Source organism: Bufo gargarizans, chromosome 5, assembly GCF_014858855.1.
Source record: "Bufo gargarizans isolate SCDJY-AF-19 chromosome 5, ASM1485885v1, whole genome shotgun sequence".
Taxonomy (NCBI): Eukaryota; Metazoa; Chordata; class Amphibia; order Anura; family Bufonidae; genus Bufo; species Bufo gargarizans.
In genome coordinates this window covers 179392201-179416639 of record NC_058084.1, presented here as the reverse complement: position 1 = coordinate 179416639, position 24439 = coordinate 179392201, and the positions used below count along the sequence as shown (strand labels likewise).

Here is a 24439-nt window from a genome sequence, read left to right as displayed (position 1 = left end):
CGTAAACATCTCCTAGCATCCTTCAGTGAAAAACGCACTGCACCCAGACTGGATCCAGATGCAATGAGTTTTTCACTGAAGCACCCTTCATTTCTATTGAGCCAGGGCTGCGTGAAAAAACACAGAATATAGAATGTGCTGCAATTCTCAACGCAGAACTGATGCGTGAAAAACAAAAACTCATGTGCGCAAACCCATTGAAATGAATGGGTCAGGATTCAGTGCGGGTGCTATGCGTTCACTTCATGCATCACACCTGCACTGAAAACTCACTCGTGTGAAGGGGGTCTTAGGCAGAGCCCACCCGCTAGATTTAACAACATGTGTTGCCAATTTTGCAGCGGTCTTCGCCTTGCATTAAAAAAAGTGAAGGGAAAACCATAACAATAAGTGCCCTGAATTCCCTGACATTTGGATGGGGTCAGTTGCTGCAGAACCCCAACCGAATAGCTGCAGCGTGTGAATTCATCCTGACTAGTCACCAAGTGTTACTAGTAGTGTTTCACAGGTACTGCATCATCTTAAAGGGCTTGTCCAGCAATAGCCTCATGAACATTGTTATATGAAGGGGAAATGAGATACACTTCCTGATATTGGATAAAAGACAATATATTCATCGTCTGCTCTATGTTTAGCCTGGGAAGCAGTGTGTGAAAGCACTACAAATACCACAAAGCAACACGAAGGCAGAAATCTATTCTGTCCTGACCTTTATAACCTCCCATTCATAGGAGAGGTGGCACGGCTACTGGGAAGCGATAGCACATAGCAGTCCCAGAAGCCATATCTAACATGGGGTCCCTGAGGGGCAGGGTAAGTGACCCAGGACGTGCTGGTTAGCAGGGAACTTCGGCAACTGGCGTGAGAAGGACAGAGGGACAGGCTGGAGCTGATTTTTCTTTTACAAACTGTTTGTGTTTGGTGCGTGAGTACTGGGCACAATGCCAGGGCACAAATAATGCCACAATGCAGCCTTTCTTCTAATGCTCGCACATAGGGGACAGAAGCCAACTGCTAGCTACAGAAAATAAGACTAACATACAGACGTCTGCTAGCAATATGATGGCCAAACCCATCATTAACAAAGAAAACAACTAGCAACCTTACCTGGTGTATAAAAGGTCAAGAAGGAGAGTGGGTGGTCCGAATGCAAGTGTGACAACTGGGAGACTGACATACAGGTAAACGAAGATCGTCATTTTATGGTTTACACAGCAACCTAAAGTTAAAGGCTATAGACACCTGTGGGACCATTTTTTAGGATTGCCTTTTAATCATTCTGGGCTAAAAAAATTCCATTGGTCTTTATTAAATGTTTTTTAGATACATGGGTTAAAAAGCAGTGTTTGCAGAGTATCACTTTTCAGTCCCATCAGCTGACTGTTCATATGAAGCCTTCTCACTAATTGCCATATTCTTACACATTTGTTAGGCTATAAATGTTTGATGTCAGATATAAGGCTTCACATAAGCCATCAGCTGATGGGACTGAGAAGTGATGCTCTGCATACAGACTGATTTTTAACCCCTGTATGGCAAAAACAGCTGACAATGTTTAACAACGACCAATTGAAACAATTTTTAGTATAAAATAATAAAACAATCGTCCTAAACGTGTCCATAGCCTCTAAGTATATATATATATATATATATATATATATATATATATATATATATATATTTATATATTATGTATCTTGTCATGATCTTGAGTTACATAATCTTGGTTTTCATCCAGAGCTGCAATCATAATGTTGCTAGTTATTACTGGGATCTGCACAACCCTAGCAGTTTAGCCACTTTGCAATGCTCTCAGGGCAATTCCATCTTTCCATGCAATACTATAATACGAATCAGTAGAGAATGATTAGTACTCTATGGAACCAGCACAGGTTGTTGGGAGAGCCCAGCTCAAATCCAGAAATGCGCTAGTAGGAATAAACTGAAATCCAGATTCTTCTCAAATTTCCAGGTCTGGACTTACTACATTCCTCCTTGGTTCCTGCGGCTGTCTTAGCACATGATTTACATAGAAGCATTAGACAAGAGAAAGTCTAGGAGAACCCCTATACACACACACACTTGATTTATGGGGCCATTACTGTCACAGGAGAAGCTAAGCAGCCTGAACGTCACACAGGTATCACCGTACAACCCTCCAGATACAAGTTAATCCAGTATATGTGAAAAAGGTTGTGGCACTTACAATGTGTGTGAAAGGACAACTGAAATAAACACACAGAAATAGCCAAAAATAAAATAAATCACACAATGAGGTAACAAAACATGGAAGAAAGAGGTTTGACATTTCAAAGGCCTAGTCCAGAGCTGAAAAACCCATGACACCAGTGAGGTGAGCAAAGCTTCAAGCGTTTGTACCAAGTGTCCCACTAAAGAAATAGTTAGCCCAGAAACTGGAGGCAGTCCTGACCAGCACCCCATATGTGCTACAAGTCACCTACATATAGCAAGGACCTGCTGAGGTTATAGCAGACATCACCTGGCTTGTGTCTATTATATTCCTGCTCACGTCCGATACATAGCATCCCCACCGATCAGTTGTCTGAAGAGACTGCAGAGCGCCAGTGAACACTGTGACCTTCTTGCAATGTTTTACATCGGATAGCGGTTGTGCTTAGTATTGCAGTCCAGGTCCTTTCGCTTCAATGGGACTGAGCTGCAAAATAGGCCATGTGACATCACTGGTCCAGGAAGCGGCCACAGTGTTCACCAGAGCGCTGCAACTTCTTCAAACAGCAGATCGGCAGGGGTGCCAGAAGTCAGACCCCCAGCAGATATTGATGACTTGTCCTGAGGATATGTCGTTACGTTAAACTAACGGAAAACCCCTTAAATTAATCAGGCCCCTAGTTTCCAAAACTGAACTCTGATGCTGTAGACCAGCAACTCAAGGGATGTTCTTGGGCCCATGTGAAAAATCTGTACCAGGCCTATGTATTCTATGTTCCATAGATCATGCTGTATACACATACTATACAATAACTATTCATTTGGATAGCTGTGGTAGGTAAGGTAGTAGTCCGCTACATAAAGCTCTCCTGACAGCATTGTCAGTACAATAGCAAACATTATGTAGCCTCTGGGACGTAGTGGTATGGTCCTGGTACCTACTTGTGGACACAGCATGGCACATACATACTGGGCAGCTGCCTCTCTGATGAAACCTCAGGCTTATACTTACTATTCTAGGACGAGGATCATTTCCGTTGCCGTTTCATACACCTCATGCAGCTTGATGACCCAAGGGTTGTCTTTTGCCAGCTCTAAGACAGCAATCTCATGCAGGATTTCCATACGGCAGTCCTGTCCCTTTCTTCGTTTTCTCATAATCTTTGCAGCAAACTCTTTCTCCGTTTCCTTTTCAATGCATTTTCGAACCACAGCAAATTTTCCCCTAAGATGACAAAGAAGAAAAGTTCAGACAAACGGCACATCCTGTTCTTTCTTAAAGACGCCATAAAGTCTTTATAACACACAACTATGATCACAGTAGTCAAATTCCTCTCAGTTTACTCTAAGGGACCATAAATGATCAAGCCTTCCAGAGAAATCTAACTTCCCTGAGAATCCATCATCAGAATACAAGCTGTAATATGGTGACCTGTACTCTGGATTCCAATTTATGGTCTGCAGACAAATATGCTGGGCAACCAGGGGGAACCAAAGACAGTGGCCGATCAGGATTTCAGGACATACTGTACACCATCGATGGATACCACTAAGCCAGCCATCGCCCATAGGCACGATGAAAAGGAAACGCTGCACCTCGGATGAATGGATATCAATGCCATACCTCTGCCAGATCTTTCAGTCACAAGGTCAGGACACATCCGTTTACAAGGGTTGTAGAGAAGCTTTAAACGATCAGGTGATAAACAAATGCAGGATCTTCACAACATGGACACTTGTGGGGTCATTTATCAAACTGGTGTAAAGTAGAACTGGATTAATTGCCCATAGCAATCAGATTCCACCTTTCATTTTTGACAACTCCTTTGGAAAATAAAAAGGACGAACTGGTTGCTAGGGACAACTAAGCCAGTTCTACTTTACACCACTTTAATAAATGGCCCCATTGGTAGGTCATGTACCAAACCTGTGGCCAGAAGAGCACAATATGGCGGCATGAAAAGGCAGTCCTTGCAGGCACTTGACAATGACATGACCAAACTGTTCACACGTTCAGGTGATTGTGTGATAAGTATACTATACTAGAATGGATATTTATTAGAACAGAAATTCATTTCTAAAACAAAAAAAAAAACTTGGAAAAACTTGGAATTTCTAGTGACAAGGCCCACAATGGCCGTTACGACAACACAGCGGTACATAAGGTTTGTATAAAACCCTGTCAATGCAAGACTATGTACATATAGCTACAAACTGCAGCGGAGGGGGAAAAATTAAAATGCATGGCACATTCACCATGGACCTTTTTTCATGGATTTTGGGTGGATTTCACCCTATGTATTGCAAAAGGTGAACTCTGAAAATTCCCAACATAAATTGACAGGCCGCAAATTTAATTTCCGTAACATGCTGAGGTTTTTCTGCCTGTCCCGGTGAATATGTGCTGTAGATCCGTCTGCACTGTGGCTATAGCGTGGCGGTGCGTGTCTCCTAGGATTGGCGTCCCACATAATAGTAGTAAAGGACCGGAACTTACTCTTGAAGTCTTACAAATATTTATTTATGGTCACACATCTGTATCTGTGATGCGTTTCGGCACAAACTGTGCCTTTAACAGTGACTTAAAAGCACAGTTTGTGCCGAAACGCATCACCAATACAGCTATGTGGTGGCAATAAAGAAATATTTGCAAGACTTCAAAGAGTGAGTGCTGGTCCTTTACTACTACTGTCCCGGTGAATATGGCAGCCATCACCTACAACAGGGGGGCAGGGGAAGGCAATACTGACGGTCAGACCCTTATGGAGGTGAACAACCCCACCATGGAGACGAGGAATGTACACAAGCTTTTGTCCGGCACATTTCTGCAGCATGAAGTCATGCTGGGATATAAAGCGCCAGGCCTTCGGCAGCATTGTACGCTGACCTACTTCTGGGCAAACACAGATTAACCCTAGCACACTGCATGCACTGCTAAAGCCATATGGTTGCCAGGTCCTCCAGACACAGGAGTCAAGGACTGCAAAGCACAGGCATGTAATGTCAGGCATCCATTTCATGCCCGGCAATGCCCTACTTCTGCTGTTGCATGCTCCATAGGATACCATGGTCAGTTATGAGCAGAGGCTGCAGTCCCTCGCTCATGCTTTACACTGAAGCTCTGCATGTTCAGATTGGCTGCTGTTTATAGGCACAAGCCCAGCTCTAACCATTTCCAGAACTGATTTATTATAAACTACATGTCAAAAAAACAAAACCACAGTAACAGTTAGCAAATGAACATCAGGTAAATGCCACACGTGTACTGAGCCCCAATAAAGAGGGGGGGCTGGACATCCGTTATGAAAGCCTCGGCTGTTGGAAACAACCACTGCAGTTTACCTTTCACTAGTTGTCAAATAGGGCTCTGTTCACATCACATTTTGACGTATACTACAGGAAAAGCTCCCAATGTGATCCTCTGATGGAAGGCTGAGACGTATCCCACTGTACAAAGTAGAATACATCGCCCATGGGATCCCACTGTAAAGAAGGAGTAATTTATTTCATGCAAAGGATTACAAAATAAGTGTAATCTACTATGCTTTCCATGCTCGTGGACACTCTGGGCCTCCTTCGGGTGAACAGAGCCCTATGGATATGCTTCCTGTATATGCCGGAAGCTATTGGGATATGAAAAAGACCCAAGCCTTGTAAGGCTAAGTTCACACTGGTGTCATGGCTTCCATCTATACCACAGTGTCTGAGCCATTATATGACGGATCTAAATAATAACAAGGTCTTTATGGTCATTTTGACGGCAAGAACAGAAATGTAGGCTGCGCTATCCAAAGTGCCGAGAGCGCCAAAGGGGACGCCTTAGTCCTATGTGGACAGAGCCTAACCCTAAACATATGAATACAGACAAGAGCTATAAAGCTACAAGCAAACACCTTACTTAATATTACAATATTACAGCCTTCCTCTGGCTCAACTTGCGGGATAACAGGCCGAACTGGATGGACAAATGTCTTTTTTCGGCCTTATGTACTACGTTACTATGTTATAATAAAGACTGACGGCGAGGATGTGATCGATGGCTCCAATTATGTCCTCTGCCAGGCCAAAGAGGAACTCCAACTGCAATGCTACTCTAGCATCATTTGGAACTAGAAATATGTCAGATATTAATATGCCAGAAAATGGATTCTTTCTTCCCCAACACCCAGAACAAGTACAGATGCAAAACTAGTCATCACAGAATGGCAGCTGGCATGTGCCAATTAGACGCCAACCAAAGCTGCCGAGTCCCTCCTAAGCAAGTTGACTGCTCAGGTCGAGCACCTAATGAGTGAGAAAACATAAAAAATTGTGCAAATAAGAGTACACCCACGCGGGGCGTGCGAATAAGGGTACACCCATGCGGGGCGTGCAACGCCAGGTCCGCCCCCAGTGGAAGGGAAATCCACAGCATTTTGGGCTGGGGTCACACATAGCTTTTTGAGTTGGAAGGGAATGAGAAATATAAAATAAAGATCTATGCTTATCTGCTGGGTTTGGCTCAAAAAAACTGCATCAAGAACTGAGACAAAGCTGTGTATTACTACACCCCTGACAACGGAATGAAATGCATGTGGGGTCTCTTGTGCCAGGGTAAGGGTGCGCATTAGGCATAGCACCCTATATGTATTTTGTGTCCAATTCTTGGTCAGATTATGAGATGCTGGTATATGCACTTGCGAATAATTTTGGATGTTAACTCTTTGTGGAACCAGCAACAGCCATTGTTAGTGTTACTGGTATTGCCGATCTGCATTAAAAAAATTATTTAAATTACATGGAGGTTCTTGCAGGGGAAGAAGCAATTTCAAATGCGCACCAACAAATTAGCATTTAACCCATGCAAAAAAAAAAAAAAAAAAAAAAGTCTTATACAGTCCAGGTTTTTTTTAATGTAGAGAAATATTTCTGTAAGAGGTCCAGTTGCTTTCTTCCATGACTTTATATCAGCAGGTTTCGATTGGCCTGCCTACCATTGCGACCCATTGCCGCTGTCACCAAAAATTCAGCACTTGGGATTTTTGTTCACAGGGGCATGAGACTCATCTACCACAATGCAAACCGTAAGCGACCGACTCCCCGGTGACTTCTCTGAAATTTGGTTATGGTTTTATGGCCAAAACACAGCTCTAAAATAACCGACAGCAAGTTGCTGAGACATCACAAATGTTTTTATCGTGTGACACACGTCACTGTAGTCCTAGCCTAATAGGATTGCCCTTAGGCTACATGCACACGAACGTTGTTTGTTTCCGTGTCCATTCCGGGGTTTTTTGCGGATAGGATGCGGACCAATTAATTTCAATGGGTCTGCAAAAAATGCTGTGCTGTCCGCATCAATATGTCTGTTCCGTAGCCCCGCAAAAGAAAAAATAGAACATGCCCTATTCTTGTCTGTTTTAGGCATCGTTACAATGGATCCGGAAAAAAAAAAAAAAAAAACAAAGGATGTCATCAGTTTTTTTTTTGGGGGGGGGACGGGGGGGGGGGGACCGCAAAATACATATGGTCGTGCGCATGTAGCCTTAGACTCAAGTCAAAGCAGGTCCTACGTAGTGCCAGGTTTGGAGTACCGTCATGTAGGAAAAAAGTGAGAAGGTCACCATGCTTTACCCAGCATGGTGGAGGACCAATCTTTGATCCCTAGACTAGAGTAGACACTGATGACATATCCTAAAGTACAGTGCATTCAGAAAGTCTTCAGACCCTTTCACCATTTTCTCATTTTGTTATGTTGCGGCCCCGTCCCATGTGTCTTAGGCTACTTTCACACTTGCGTTCAGAGCGGATCAGTCTGGGGTCTGCCCAGGCGGATCCGCTCATATAATGCAGACGATGGGATCCGTTCAGAACGGATCCAGCTGCATTATATTGTAGAAAAAATTCTAAGTGTGAAAGTAGCTGCAGAGGGATCCGTCCAGACTTTACATTGAAAGTCAATGGGGGACGGATCAGTTTGAATATTGAGCCATATAGTGTCAAATTCAAACGGATCCGTCCCTATTGACTTACATTGTAAGTCTGGACGGATCCGTTTGCCTCTTCACGGCCAGGCGGACACACAAACACTGCAAGCAGCGTTCGGGTGTCCGCCTGCGGAGCGGAGGCCAAACGCCACCAGACTGATGCATTCTGAGCGGATCCGCATCCACTCAGAATGCATTAGGGCTGGACGGATGCGTTCGGGGCCGCTTGTGAGAGCCTTCAAACGGAACTCACAAGCGGAGCCCCGAACGCTAATGTGAAAGTAGCCTTACTGAGGAGAGGCTTCTTTCTGGCCACTCTGCCATAAAGCCCTGATTGATGGAGTCCTACAGTGATGGTGGACCTTCTAGAAGTTTCTCCCATCTGCACACAGGATCAGTACTGGAAGTTCAGGCCGGCGCCGCGCTGCGAGTCCGCAGTGAGACACTCGCTTGTCTGAAAGGAGCCTTTCCAAATAATGTCCAATCAATGATTTTACCACAGCTATACTCTAATCCAGGCATGCTCAACCTGCGGCTCTCCAGCTGTTGTAAAACTACAACTCCCACCATGCCCGGCTGATAGCTGTAGACTGTCCGGGCATGATGGGAGTTGTAGTTTTGCAACAGCTGGAGAGCCTCAGGTTGGCCATCCCTGCTCTAATCAAATCAATCCTTCTGAAGGATGATCAAGAGATATGGGAGGCCCCAGAGCTCAATTTCAAATGTCAAGGGTCTGAATACTTATTTCCATTCAAAATATTAGTCTTACCTTTTTTAATAAATTAGCAAAAATTTTGCTCAAATTGTGTCCACTTTCTCATTATAGGGTATTGCATGATGGGGGACAACTTGAATTGAAGACTACATTTTTAATGCATTGGATGCCATCATATCTATGGTTGGTGGGAACACATCAGATCTATAGGCAAATGGTGCAAAATAAATCTACACCCTCTTGTGATGGAATCATTGCTTGCCAACATACGGAACTTTTCCCCCAAGGTTTCAGTCAATTTTGTTTCTTTAAAGAAAAAAAAAAGTTCTAGGTTATATGACTGCCGCCAGCACTACTTATACTTGAGCTGCGGCACTACAAGTGAGAACCCACAAGCAAGAATTTACATGGGGGGCTTACAACCCCAAGAAAAATGACTAGCCTACAAAAACCGGACACCGGAGTAGACGTGCACCAACCATCCAGAAGAGTCTATACAGTAATGAGTGGCCCTTCTGGTCAGTCCTCCAGGAGCCTTGCATGGGAAGCAGTCATTTGTAGAACCCTATGTGACAGGCTTTTTACACATTTTCAAATACAAAGCCATTAGCACAAGCCAAACGACTGACTCGCATAAAACAAGAATAGCCGGTTCTACCTGATGTTGCATTTGCACATCTATGTGGTTCACTACAATGGTCTGGCCTGAGGCCTCCAGCGAGGCGGGCATTACATGAAACAATTGAGATTAGACACCAGTGTAAATCACCAGCCCTGAAAAAGGAGGGTCACCACAATTAGCACAACACACCTGAATGAGAGGGGAGTCAATTGTTTGGCAAGCTACTGCACAGCAACCGGGCCTACGATCCAGAGACCGCAATGGAAAATGTACGACTGGAAATTGCCTTTACAAAAGCAGAGAAATATCAAGAAAACGTCCCAATCATCTAAGAACTTTACATTTAAGGCTACTTTCACACTGGCGTTTTGGCTTTCCGTTTGTGAGATCCGTTCAGGGCTCTGACAAGCGGTCCAAAACGGATCAGTTTTTCCCTAATGCATTCTGAATGGATAAGGATCCGCTCAGAATCCATCAGTTTGCTTCCGTTCCGCTTTGGAGACTGACGCTGCTTGCAGCGTTTTGATGTGCGTCTGACGAAACTGAGCCAAACGGATCCGTTCTGACACACAATGTAAGTCAATGGGGACGGATCAGATTTCTGGCACAATAGAAAATGGATCCGTCCTCCATTGACTTTCAATGGTGTTCAAGATAGATCCGTCTTGGCTATGTTACAGATAATACAAACGGATCCATTCTGAATGGATGCAGACGGTTGACTTATCTGAATGGATACGAGTGTGAAAAACGCGAGCGTGAAAGTAGCCTAACCGTAGGACCCATTATATCGAAAAGAGAAATACACCCTAGGCACATCAGTACTGGTCATAGCCGTGCAGTAGGCTGCTGGTAAACCTACCCGAGGGTAAAGCAGTTGTCCAGGTTCAGGATATTGATGGCCTATCCTAAGAATAAACCATCAATATCAGATCAGGGGGTGGGGGGTACAAATCTCCAAACAGTCGTTTTAGGCTACCTGAAGAATGGTCTACAATATCCTGAGCCAAGAAAACCCCCTACAAGGGTCTGTAACATCATGATGTTAGCCAGTATTTAACATTTACACAGGGAAAGCTCCCACTGCATACCTACGAGGGCTGTGACACAGTGGGATAGGTCGCCCATAGGCGCTCATTTTACCTTACGTATATAATTATATTCAATTGCATAAACTACAATGATATTCCATAATAAAATTATTTTTTATTAACAGTAAAGGCCAAAATGATACTCGTGACCATTGGCATACACATCAGGAGCTTTTACCAGCATAAGGCCTCATGCACACGACCGTTGTGTGTTTTGCGATCCGCAAACTGCGGATCTGCAAAAACACGGATGGCGTCTGTGTGCGTCCTACAATTTTGCGGAACAGCACGAACAGCCTTTAATATAACTGCCTATTCTTGTCCACAAAGCACGGACAAGAATAAGACATATTTTTTGGGCGGACCACAGAACGGAGCAACGGATGCGGACAGCACAAGGAGTGCTGTCCACATCTTTTGCGGCCCCCCCAAGTGAATGGGTCAGCATCCGAGCCGCCAAAACGGCGGCTCTGATACAGACCAAAACAATGGCCGTGCGCATGAGGCCTAAGACCATTGTGTGATGTTAATAGGCCCTTAAAGGTGAAGTCCTAGAACCACTTCACATGATGCCACTACCCCCAGGCAGCTTGTGGCATTTTACATCAGGAGTTGCCAGTACTTTAGCCTGATGCATATGAAGAACACCTCTAGACAGTCAGAGCCGTCAGACCCCTCTCCAGTGAGTAATATGTAGCTTACGTCAGTTTCGAGAAGCTCCTTCCTCTTCAAAATATTAACCTGTCTAAACAGGAAAACTGACGGCATTACTAGGGTGATAAGATGCGCAATCCTAAATGAAAGGGCATAAGAGGACCTTTTACGCAGAATTATCATGTAAAATATTAAGCAAAAGTTCCCAGTCATTGGCCGGTGTAAACACTGCACTGTACGTGAGAAACCGCTTGCCCGTCATTGATCAGATCTCATCACCATGTCTCTCACAACTGGGCATTCAATAGTCATTGGCCAACAAGTCATTCTACACAAGTAGCAACACCAAGGAGAGATGCCCACCAAATACAAGCCAAGCATATGCCGCCTCCTGGTTGTATCTATCGGGTAAGGGAATGATTGAAGATTGAAGGATCGGGCATGAGCCTTCTGTGCCCTGACATTGGCCATCAGATAACAGTTTAGGACACCCCAATACACATTCGATGGTCTGTCCCACTGACATTGATGGTTAGGGCTAGGGTAGAGCGAATTTCATATTTTGAACTTAGAGTTTGTGTTGTGGTATAAGCCGAATTGCGTTATGGATTCTGTTACCAAGGACCATAATGCACTTTGTTATGGCCATAATGTGTATGGGCCCTTTTACATTGCCACACGACACTTACTAGTGAACGAAAGCCCGCTCTTGATAATTGGCCCATGTAACCCAGCTCATTTGTTGGTAGATCAGATCATTTAGGCAAACACAAAAATACTCGCTGGTCGGCAGCCAGAGAAAACAGGGGATGTGTGCGATTAGCTGTCATGCACAATAGATTAATACACAACTTTAAAGGGGTTGCAGGACTTCATTAAGCGATTGTCTATCCTCAGGATAGGCCATAACTAGCTGCTTGGCGGGGGTCTGACAACCTGCACCCCTGCCAGTTAGTTGTTTGGCAATGTTCCGGTGCTGAAGTAGACAGCTCGGTCCACTTTGTAGTGAAGTCAAGGGGAGACACCATGCAGTGACTACGGCAGCCCACTACAGTAGGCGGTGATGACATAGTGATGGCCATCACCTAAAGGGTTTGGCCCACCTGGGACACTGATGGCATATCGCTGTTGTCAAATAGGTGCTGGCCCACCTCTGGGAGCTGCTCCTGTCTAGAAGTACAGCACACCATGCGAGGGCAGCATAGTAGAGGTACAGCCTGCAGATGTAAGTCCACAGCATTACTGCTCTAATACACATTATTTGCTACAGATTCAGCCTCTGAGGATTTCAGCAAGAAAGCATGCAGATTTAGGGCCTGGTCACACACAGGAGAACGCTGCACCAAATTGTGCCGAGTTTTACATTAGATTTCACCTTCTGCATTCTCACCCGCTACGCTGCCGGGATTTTCTGCAAGCAATCCCACTGTAAAAAATCTGCAGATTTTATGCTGTGTGCGGCCGTACCCTTACTGCGTTTGCTCCTCCGAAAGCGCCATCACATGGGTGAGCCTGGTCTATGCGTTCAGACCATCCAGTGACATGGTTCTCCAGCCTCGTGAAGACTTCACAATACGTTCTCTATGCCGTAAATCAGGCGTCCACAATGAAGGAACAGAACGCACTCTTGTTTTAATCATCTCAAGCAGAGCTCCAAAGCGTGACAAACAGGAAATTATCAGCGAGGAAAAGCCTGCAAGTCCCAGCATCATCCCCATTACATCCCAGGGTGTCGTGGAGTCCTGATTCATCCAAGGACCGCACATAAGTAAACTGAACAGGGTTAGATTAGTCCAGCTAAACCCCCGCACCAAGCGCGTTCCTGTGCAGCAAGCTGATCAAAGGCTTGGCAGCAGAATGAGAAGGATCTGCTCAGTGAGCAGATCCTTAGACACAGCGTCCTACTGTGGCCCATGTTCTCCATGACAGCTCCTGCAGAGGGGGGCAAATAAATCAGGGCCTGACAGCAACTCCATTTCCCATAGGACAGACATGACACTCTGCTGGGACTTTCATAGTCCTTGTAATGATCCAGGCATTAACCATGCACATAGCTCACATACCAGTCTTACCCATGCCTTCAACATTCATCAGACACGGAAATTAAAATTGCCCATACATCAATCATCATGGTCTGGAGATCGTCACACTGAAATCATTGGTTAAAAGGTAGTAACCAATTTCACTCCAGCTCATTGACTAATAGGTCCCTGGGGTTTCCTTAAAGTTGGGATGACCTTGCGGCCAACGCTAAAACTCCACCGTGGTCATTTTTTTGCAATAATTGTGAGGTGACCTTTTCTCAAAGGGTATAAATCACTACTGCAATCTTACAGTGAGGCCTCTTGCACAGGAACGTATTTTCTTTCCGTGTCCGCTCCTTTTTCTTTTTGTAGACTGTATGCGGAACCATTCACTTCAATGGGTCCGCAAAAAAAATAAAAAATATAAATAAAACAGAAGTTACTCCATGTCCGTTCCACCAAAAAATGGATCATGTCCTATTAAAGGTCCATTCACACATCCATAGTGCATTACGGATCCGCAATACACCCGGGTGGCACCCCCATAGAAATGCCTATTCTTGTCCACAATTGCGGACAAGGATAGAACATATTCAATTTTATTTATTTTTTTCCGGGAGCTGAGGACCGGAAGATCAGCAGCGTGCTCTGCATCCATTCCGTCCCTATAGAGAATGAATGGGTCGGCACCCGTTCCGCCATTTGTGGGACGGATGCAGATCCATTATTACGGATGTGTGAATGGAGCCTTATTGTATGCATTACGGACAAGGATTGTACTGCTCAATGAAGGGCCAGCTGTTCCGTTTGGCAAAATACGGAATGCACACGGATGTCATCCATTTTTTTTTCTTTCTGGACCACAAAATACATACGTGTGTAGAAGAGACCTGAATTGTTGCTGGTGCCATGACTCCTGCCACCCTGGGCACAGAATGGGTATACATCCAATTCCTTTAAATCAGACTAACTTAGAGGTAAAGCTTTAATGGAAGTCCACACAGCACGGTCATGTTGCAGTACTGTGAAGTACTGCAATACCACTCAGACTGTTCTCCGGGAATTAAGGAAATAAAAATACTTATTTTAAATAAGTGTATTTATTCCCAAATACTATTAGTTATAATGGCTCGTTTTGTCTGGGAAGCAATCGGGAGAATTAAAATGGCCCCTGTCCTAATCACACAGGAGGATATTTTACTTCAGAACACTGAGCTAAAGAGCTGCCTCATCCTCCTCTCTGCTCTGAACACAGCTGATAAGAGCTTCAGCTGAATCTATTTAGAGTCCACTGCGTCCCATATGGCTGTGAGGGGCATAACGGCACCGTCTGGTCATACGGTGTTGGTAGATCAGATCATCCAGGCAAACATGAAAATACTCGCAGGTCGGCAGCCAGTGAAAACAGGAGATGTGCTACCAGCATAATGAAAAGTATGTGGGATGAATGATCGCAGTTTTGTCCCCATGCACCACAGCCTGTGTATAAACTTTCTAAAAGGGAGCCAATTGACTAGTTTAATCCAGTTGTACAGTGACAGGAGATGCCCATGACGGCCCTGCATAGTCACCGTATCAGTATTCCTTTACCTACAAGTACAGGCTGCCATAAAACAGCAGTGGGTGTTGCTCAAGCATTTGATTTCCTTGCGTTATCAGATAATTCCAGCTTGTCTTTCTGATAACAGTATGAGGCAATTGCCAGTTATGCAGTTCCCCAATATACCAAGGTATGCATGCCAATACCATCTCATGGTCGGACCATCACCAGATAATCAGAAGTCAAAGTCTCGCAGCTATCACCAAGTCAGCAAATAGTCAGGACATGGACTGAAGCCGCTTCTGGATTCTTACCACATGGATGCAATATCTCCAATAAACTGAACAGTAATAAAATTCTGGAATGCAGCCCGTCCCGGCCGGCGAGTGCTGAAATATGTGCCCTGTGCGGGAGACACATTGACCTCAGGAATAATGGAATACGGCAGCTACATTATAATAATCGTAAGAAAATAATGCTGCTACATTGCAACCAGCAGGGCGGATGGCGGATTAACTGCAATCACACATCCTGCGTTCTGCCAATTCAACCACATCTGGGAATTTCACTAAGTAAGCAGAGTGCTTTGATGGAGGCGGCACATCAGACTGGCACTGATGCCCAATAGCAACACTGAGCGCATACCCGTTATCTGCCTACCGCATATCCTTAAAGGGTTTCTATCACCAGAAATACTGTTATGTAGCTGACTGACATTAGCGATGCGCCCATGTCAGCACTACATAACAGTATGTTTCTAACGTTAGTCCCTGCAGCCGTTTTTTGTTAAAAAAGCACTTTTATTATATGCTAATGAGCCTCTAGGTGCTATGTGGGCATAAAATCAGCACCTAGAGGCTCCGTCCACTCACCCTGTATTCCGCCCAGGTCCAGTGTTGTGCCCGCCCCGCTCCTCTTGATTGATGCCACTGTTCCCTGCATCGTTGGCGAAATCCTGCGCCTGCGCCGTTCACTTCGGTCTTCGGCGCAAGCGCAGTGAGTGAAGGCCGCTCTCCTGATGCCGGCTTCCTCACTGCGACGTAGTCAGCGCAGGCGCAGTGAGGAAGCAGGCACCAGGATCGCATAATTCACTCACTGCGCGTGCACCGAATACAGAAGTGAACGGCGCATGTGCGGGATTTCGCCAACAATGCAGGGAACAGTGGCATCAATCAAGAGGAGCGGGCAATCAAGAAGAGCCTCTAGGTGCTGATTTTACGCCCACATAGTACCTATAGGCTCATTAGAATATAATAAAAGTGCTTTTTTAACAAAAACGGCTGCAGGGACTAACGTTAGAAACATACTGTTAGTGCTGACATGGGCGCATCGCTAATGTCAGTCAGCTACATAACAGTATTTCTGGTGATAGAAACCCTTTAATAGGAGGGCATGACACTAGGTAAAAAAGACTAGAATAGCTTTAGTGGGAAAGCATGGATCACTATTAGGAGATGTTCTATGAGAATCCATGGAGGAGATCACTTCCTGCCTGGTACCAAGGGAAGCCCCCTGAGATGTCTCGCTGGAGCATTATATCTCCACTTCACTTTCTCAGCTGCTGAGAAACAAGGAATGTCTCAATCACATGAAACACAAATCTTGGCAAGTAAATTAGAGGAAGACTACACATAACATGATTGACTTATCTATGATGGGAGGATCTGTGCCATAAAGCAAGCTATAGGGTGGCATGGTTTATGTGCTGACATCAGTGGCAGTTTTCAGATCAGACTAATAACCTGAGACAGATTGGTTGCTTGGCATGTGCCGCTGAGAACCATCTAGAGTGGTTGCTAGGGAGCAGATGTCTAGCAACTGGACCGTCAGACATGGCACATCGGCACCATAGCATTCAACATGCAAACCTCAGGATCTTGACATTTCCAGCTCATACGCTCTCTACAGTCAGCACTGGTTCCGCCACTTTTACCCTGATTTTGTGAAAAGGCCTTAGGTTCTGACAATATCGGGGGCCAAGAAGACTGAACCTTCACAAATGTCCCTATTAAAAGGTGGGCACACTGCAGACCACTTCTCAAAAGCTAAAATTCAATCCCAAGAAGATGAGGGCAGCAGTGGAGGGGATGTCTAGTTACATGCCCACCTCCCTAGGCTGGCATCTCCACTGACAACATACACTGGGAGAATCCACAATCAACAGGAAGTGATGAGGTCCAGAGAAGACCCCACAAACAGTGGTGCCACCACCATCAACACTACCTCGAACATTCCATACAAGATCCACCATGGACAACCTCCAGCAATCCAACAACCTGATGTCGCTATGGTCACCTACAGACAGACTGTGGTCATGCCACTTACCTGCCCAGCTCATGCCCTGGCGAGATGGTGTAGCGGCTGGTGAAGGGCCGGCTCTGGATGGCGGTACACGGGTCCCCCAGAAGCCCTGGCCTCTCATGACCTTTCTTCTCCTCGTGTCGCCGTACTGTCCTCGGTGTCCTGCAGCAGGTCTCCCTCATCCCATAACTTTCCTCCGGGATCATCCTGGATACAGTCCCGACCTGCAGGGAGAAGCAAACGTCAGCTCTCAGAGGTCGGCACTGGGCGCCCTGCTGCCAGGTAAGTACTAGTGCCCCAGTCACGCACCTACCAGCTTCCTCTCGGTACCGGGGCTCCGCGGCTGCACTCGTCCTGTACAGAGACGTGAGGCGGCGGACAGCACTTCCTCCAGACGCGCACTCTGCCAGCAACTACGGCAGACTGAGGAGGCGGCCACACTTCGTTTAAAATAACCACGCCCCCAAGGTGTGTCTTCCTCCACAGCGCAGGTTTTCACAAGGCAGAGGAAATGAGAGGAGGCGTGGTCTAGCTGTCCATCAAACGGAACCGCGCTTCCCACAGCGTCACTCTGTGTAAGATTTGTCCTGTAGAGGGCGCTGAGGCATCCCGGCCGCTGGTGTGTAGAAGGCAGGCGGGAGGATACTGTTGTATGCAGCCTTCTGGGAAATGCACGGTCGCATTATTCAAACTCTTCAGTGTATAAAACGTAGACAAAACACAAACGCCTTCTGGTTTTACTGTACGCTAAAAACGACGGGGCAACTTTATTCTGCAGGGCAGAACTATGACAGCAATGACAATTTTATATCGTTTTTATTATGTTTTAATATAAATAAAAAAAATTGCATCACCAAACTCTGACACTGGTCAGTTTTTTCTATTTCTTCTACAGAGCCATGTGAGGGCTTGTTTTTTGAGGGGTGTTGCTACTGGTTTCCCTCTTGGCCTAGTCACAGGTCATAGTAATGCGGTCGGCGGGCACATATTTACTAGTGTGGAGCGAGCATGCTCGGCACATCGCGGTGTTCAGCCAAATACCTTGTGTGCTCGAGCGCAATGCTCAAGTCAGTCTGGTTAAAGGGAACCTGTCACCTCCAACAAACATCCCAAGCCGGCAGGAGTACCTGAGAGCAGCCAGCAGCGTGTTTGTAACAATTGTTTTCTTCCTGCAGGCAGATGAAGCAAAAGCTGTAAAAACGTTCTTTTATCCCCTGCCGGCGCGCTTCTCTAGTCAGGCTTGAAGTCACAGGGGCAGCGGCCTCCTTGCTTCAAGTCACGGTAACCACGCCCCCTTCCCTTGCTCTTCGCTGTGATTGACAGCGCTTATGCACGACAGTTCGCCTGGCTTTGCCGAATTGCCGGCTGTCAGTCACAGCGAAGGGGCCGCTGCCTAAGTGATTTCAAGCCTGACTAGAGAAGCGCGCCGGCAGGGGATAAAAGAACGTTTTTACAGCTTTTGCTTCATCTGACTGCAGGAAGAGAACGATCGTTACAAACACGCTGCTGGCTACTCTCAGGTACTCCTGCTGGCTTGGGATGTTTGTTGGAGGTGACAGGTTTCCTTTAAATCCAATTTAGCCTCTAGTTCTGCTGGGATTTGAACTCACAACCTTCTTCATTAGAGGCAAAGACTTTTACCACTCAGCTCAGAAAAACCTCATAGTAGTTTGTCATGTAGTAAGTATTCCTATATAGCAGAAGTATCATTTCATATTTCACTGTTGGTTAACATATAGCTATATAGCATAGTGGTTAAGGTTCTTGGCTCTAACGTAGAAGGTTGTGAGTTCAAAACCCTTCAGAAATAGAGGCTAATTTAAATATATATAAAAGTTTTTAGCAATAGTATATTTACATATATTATTATATATTTAGAATATATATTATAAGATATTATGGCTAAAAACATCAGTAGTAATATTATGCAGTCATATATATCAGAAGTATGATTTTATATATATATATATATATATATATATATTGTAATTACACATTTATTTTGTGTCATATATTTTTTACAATTACTAAAAAACCTATAAAGTATATACATTTAATTTAGCCTCTATTTCTGCTGGGATTTGAACTCACAACCTTCTACATTAGAGTCAAGAATTTTAACCACTGCACTATACAACTACATGATAACCCGCACTGAAATATGAAATTATACTTCTGCTGTATAGGAATACTTACTATATCACAAACTACTATGAGGTTTTTCTGACATAGTTTATCATTCAGCTTTATAGCTGAGTGGTTAAAGTCCTTGGCTCTTCAGAGCAGGGGGTGCCTGGTTTAATGCTTGGTTTCTCCCTTTGACTACCATTGTGCTCTGTAGAGCACCTGAGCATTGCAAAGTGTTCTACCCGAGCACTTTGATGCTTGATCAACACTAATATTTACAGTAGGTGGCCGGACCAGTCTTCCAGTTAGAAGAAGTTATCCCCATCCACAGGATAGAGTATAAACTTTAAATCAGTGGGGGTCTGACCACTGAGACTCTCCCAGATCCCTCTCTATGGGACTGCGTCTGCCAGAGATAGCTGAGTGCTATACTTGGTTATCTTCCACAGTCCCATAGGGAATCCCCATAACATTTTATTTCCTGCTGATGGAACTGTGTAAGAAGTAGCTTTTTGCAGGCTAAATTGTAGTTTTCATGTCATTATGCCTTTTGGCTTTTTTGAGAGGAGGAGCCATTACAGCTGCAACAATACCCATTTGTAAGGGATTTTTTATTTTTTACTTTTTTTTCAAAACACTTTTTAAAACTTTTTTGTACTTTTTTTTTCAAAGACATAGTAGGGAGCATGAAGCTGCAATCCTCTGATAGTCCATATAATACAGTACTTCTGTATTGCGGTGAATTATGTCAGTTACAGTAAAACTGATGCCAAAGGACAGGCCTGGAGGCCACTGTCAGTCCCCAAGCTGCCATAGTAGCCCCATTAGCACCCAAGGATTGTGTCACAGGATGGCCCAATGGGACTTGCCCACCAGAGTACTAGAAAATCCTCTGGTGGGCCCAGGCTCTGATACCATAGTGGGATCCAAAGGTCCAGGAGAACTTGACTGCTGCATCTAAGGCTACTACACTAGCGTTTAAGTTTTCCGGTATTGAGTTCCGTCATAGGGGCTCAATACCGGAAAAATGCTTCAGTTTTGTCCCCATACATTGTCAATGGGGACAAAACTGAACTGAACAGAACGGAATGCTCCAAAATGCATTCCATTCCGTTTAGCTGCGTTCCCAGACCGGAGAGCAAACCGCAACATGTATTTTGATTTACGTCCTGGGGTGTGGATGCAAAACAGATCCATCATTACCTCAATGCAAGTTATGGGGACGGATCCGTTTTCTCTGACACAATAGAAAACAGATCCATCCTCCATTGACTTTCAATGGAGTTCATTACAGATCCGTCTTGGCAATGTTAAAGATAATACAACCGGATCCATTCATAACGGATGCAGCTGGTTGTATTATCAGTAATGGAAGCGTTTTTGCTGGATCCTACCGGATCCAGCAAAAACTCTAGTGTGAAAGTAGCCTAAGATAGGAGTTAACTCTGAGTATGGTGTGCCACCTATATAATACAGTCAGCACCCTCAAGTGATGACTTGGGAATAACTCTTAAGCACACACCATCGCTGCGTAATCGAGGCATGTCAGAATTTGTGATCAGCTGGGGCCCTTTGCTGAACATCATATCTCCTTGTAGAGCTGAGTATGGGCTCATGATTACAACTTATGATACATCCCTATGACATGACAGAAGTTGTGCAAAATGACAGTGACTCTTCGAGGATGTCACCAGACACTTATCATCCAACCACTTTAGTTTCACATTGACTTAAAGGGTTTTTCCCATGACTAATGTAAAAAATGAAAATCAGACATCATAAAGTACATGCCAACCTCTTTCTAACAAAGCTAGAACCGGCCCTGTACCTCACATGGATCCAGAGATCTCCCCATTCAATGCTCTGCTAGATTGATATTAAGAAGGCAGCTCAAAGGAAGTGTCTTTTCTGCTGCAGCTCAGGGGGCGTGTCCATGCTGTCCCTATCCCAGCTCAGGAGGCAGTTGAAGGATGAAACTGAGCATGTGCGGCCTTCTCAGTGAGCAGGTCAAAGAAATAAGAAAAAGAATAAACAGCAGGTGGCGCTACACAGATACATTTTATTGAATAACTCAGTGGCTATGCAAAATTTATAATTACATGCAATTGCAAAAGTATTAAGATCCAGGAGCTGGTTTGAAAACTGTCGAATATTTTTCATGGGACAACCCCTTTAAGTATGAATACTTGAGCAAGATCCTTCCACAATCACCCGTTTAACCATAGTTGAAAACATATTTTTTTCTCAAATTAGTACTTTAGTTATGACACTTCTTTTATCGCAATAAATTATCCAGAAGAACTAGCTATTTAATATACTAAATGTTCTGTGCCATAATGTGCACCATCTTTCTGCTGCTACTAATTACTACTCGTCCTTTTGCATTTTTCTCATAATTGTAAACCATATACCATATACAAGCGTCCCCATATGGACCCATGTCTCTCATGGTAAAGAGAACACTACTGTAAGTGGCAGTTCTCATTAGGAAAAATCCACAATATTCACAGATAGTCATCTGTACCGATGCCACTCGTCTTGCAGAAAAGATCTAGTGCCTGGAAATTTCCGACCTCAGGCTTGACCAGCTGCCTAGATTTACATACAAGCTGATGCCAAGGAAATGTCTCTTTCAGCTAATTCAAGTCTTATGTCATACAGTTTTCTCCTAGCAGATCAATTAGAGACATGGTTGTTAAAAAAATACATTGGGGGGGGGGATTATTGTTTTATTGAAGACTGAAGGAGGAATACATATTGAGATGCTCCACATTTCTTCACCATCTTTCCATCCAGAGGTGAAAGGACTTTGTTGGATTTGTAATTGTTCTCTTTTTTGAGTGAGACAAATTTATGGTGGTGATGAAGGAGGGAAAGAGTGCCATCACACATCACTGCACTTAACCCCCAAATCTGGTACAGATTAGATTCCAAGTATATGAAATGGAGGTGGGTTGTTAAATGAGATGTCTCTGCTCAAAAACTTAAAGGGGTTATCCCATCTTAGACAATGGGGGCATATCGCAAGGATATGCCCCCATTGTCTGATAGGTGCGGGTCCCAACTCTGGGACCCGCACCTACAACGAGAACGGAGCCGGGGAGAGTTGTGGCTGGAGGACCCCGGGTTTCCCAGGGTCCGACCACCACCAGGCGCAGCTCCCCGCCTCTCCCAATGAAGTGAATGGGAGTGCACCGCACATGCGCGGCCAACGCTCCCATTCATTTCTATGGGGCCGACGGAAATAGCCGAGCCAGCGCTCGGCTATTTTCGGCGGCTCCATAGAAATGAACGGAGGGCGGCTGCGCATGCGCAGTGCGCCCGCCTCCACTTTCTCTGCTCTGTTCTCCTTATAGGTGCGGGTCCCAGCGGTGGGACCCGCACCTATCAGACAATGGGGGCATATCCTAGCGATATGCCCCCATTGTCTAAGATGGGAAAACCCCTTTAATCCCACCTTTCAAAGAATGGAAAGAAGGCCAACTTCTGTGGAGCACGGCTCACTGCAGGAAATATTTTACGTTCACTAAAACAGCATAGCAGTAAGGCTACTTTTACACTTGCTTTAAAGTTTTCCGGTATTGAGTTCCGTCCTAGGGGCTCAATACCAGAAAAAAACGGATCAGTTTTATCCTAATGCATTCTAAAAGGAGAGCAATCAGTTCAGGGTGTCTTCAGTTCAGTCCCTTTTACATTTTTTAGCCGGAGAAAATACTGCAGCAAGCTGTATTTTTCTCTCCGGCCAAAAATCCTGAACACTTGCCGGAGAGAAAGTGTTAATTTCCATTGAAATGTATTAGTGCATTAAAATTGCTGCATTGATGGATCCGTTCTTCCAGTCCGCGCATGCGCAGACCTTTAGTAAAAGAAAAAAAAAAATACCGGATTTGTTTTTCTGGATGATGCCGGAGAGACTGATCCAGTATTTCGACTGACAAATGCATCCTTTTGCGTCCGGAATTGCCGGCGCCGGTATCCTCTGCCTCAAGTGTGAAAGTACCCTAAAACAGGTCTCTGTGGCCTGTACCATGCTGCCTCCATCTTCACAAGTGAGAGAAGGCTGGATGAAGAACCTGAGCTTCATGACATCAAGGCACAGATCCAGACATCCAACATGAGGCAGGGAACAACACCTGAAATACAGGTTCTATCCCACTGCATCTGGGACAGTAGGGAGGCAGAAATGCATTTTCAGTTTTGGGTGGAGAAACTAATTTAAGTGGCTGTCAAGTAGTGCTGAGTTAACAGTAGAGCTTGGCATGTCTGTACATTGCATGGACAATCTATTAGTCTCAGTGTAATGCTGTACTTTACTGGTGTTGGTGCTGCAGGGGGGTAGAACAAGTCATTACTGGTTGTCCCTGCAGCAGGACACTCTGTGATAAGCGTATTTTTAAGGGATACTTCTAACCCAAAAATGTTTGTCCAAACCAGACCCCCCTGTAAGATATGTACAAATGTAAAAAAAAGAATAATTTATAATGTAGTATTTGTCCGATACCCTCATATAGTAAATGCTTTAATATAATATAATATTGATGCACTAAAAACAGAGTAGAACCAGCGCTATGTGTATGTACTGTAGCGTTCACAGCCAATACATGTATTGATGGTTTACAATTAGATGTATTGATTGGAGAATCGGATTGCTTTACTATAGCATCACATTACATACACTGTATTTGCTCTACTTTTGCATTATCCTGAGTTAATGTATCTGTCTAACCCAATTCATTATTCAGTAGGATGTATTGACTGTCTATGCTTCACAGTCAGCCATGTTGATTTACAAACATTAGTGAGTGGTAACCATGCAAATAAATTCTCACTCCAAACCCATGACACAACAGATAAAGGCCCCATTGTAGGCCAAACCCACCTGTTACGTGGACGGGGAATGCCTCACTCTCCACCGACATAATTGAGAAGGATCAGGGAAACAGAATATTTTTTATTAAATCCTTTGTTCTCCCAGGAGATAAGCCACCGCCAGAGGTGTCGGAGGGCGGCTCTCTCCCCTCTCCCATTGACATCCTTGGCTGAATGGAACATGTATGGGGGAGTTAGGAGAGATAACTGTCAGCAGAACGGTTGTTTGGCCTACAACTGAAATACTCAAATCGTGATAAATCATTGAGGTCTTCAGCAATATTAGTTTTCATTATAAATAAGGTCAGAGTGGATCACCTCATTGATCTTCTGCCACTAC

The 24439-nt window shown here is 44.7% G+C and overlaps 1 protein-coding gene across 2 annotated transcripts in view; it reads right to left on the bottom strand.

Moving 5' to 3' along the window:
* STK17A (serine/threonine kinase 17a) overlaps positions 1–17573 on the bottom strand; it is a 34488-nt gene extending 16915 nt beyond the window's left edge. Inside the window, exons 1-3 of one of the 2 annotated variants that reach the window (XM_044293090.1) lie at positions 17417–17573; positions 17128–17327; positions 3203–3415 (exon numbers count right to left, since the gene is read on the bottom strand). In XM_044293090.1, the coding sequence (XP_044149025.1) occupies positions 3203–3415; positions 17128–17309 (395 nt within the window). In that variant the 5' untranslated portion in view covers positions 17310–17327; positions 17417–17573. Of the gene's footprint in view, positions 1–3202; positions 3416–17127; positions 17328–17412 lie in introns of both variants that reach the window. The other variant, XM_044293089.1, reaches the window with a different exon arrangement.
* Positions 17574–24439: the final 6866 nt, after the last annotated feature.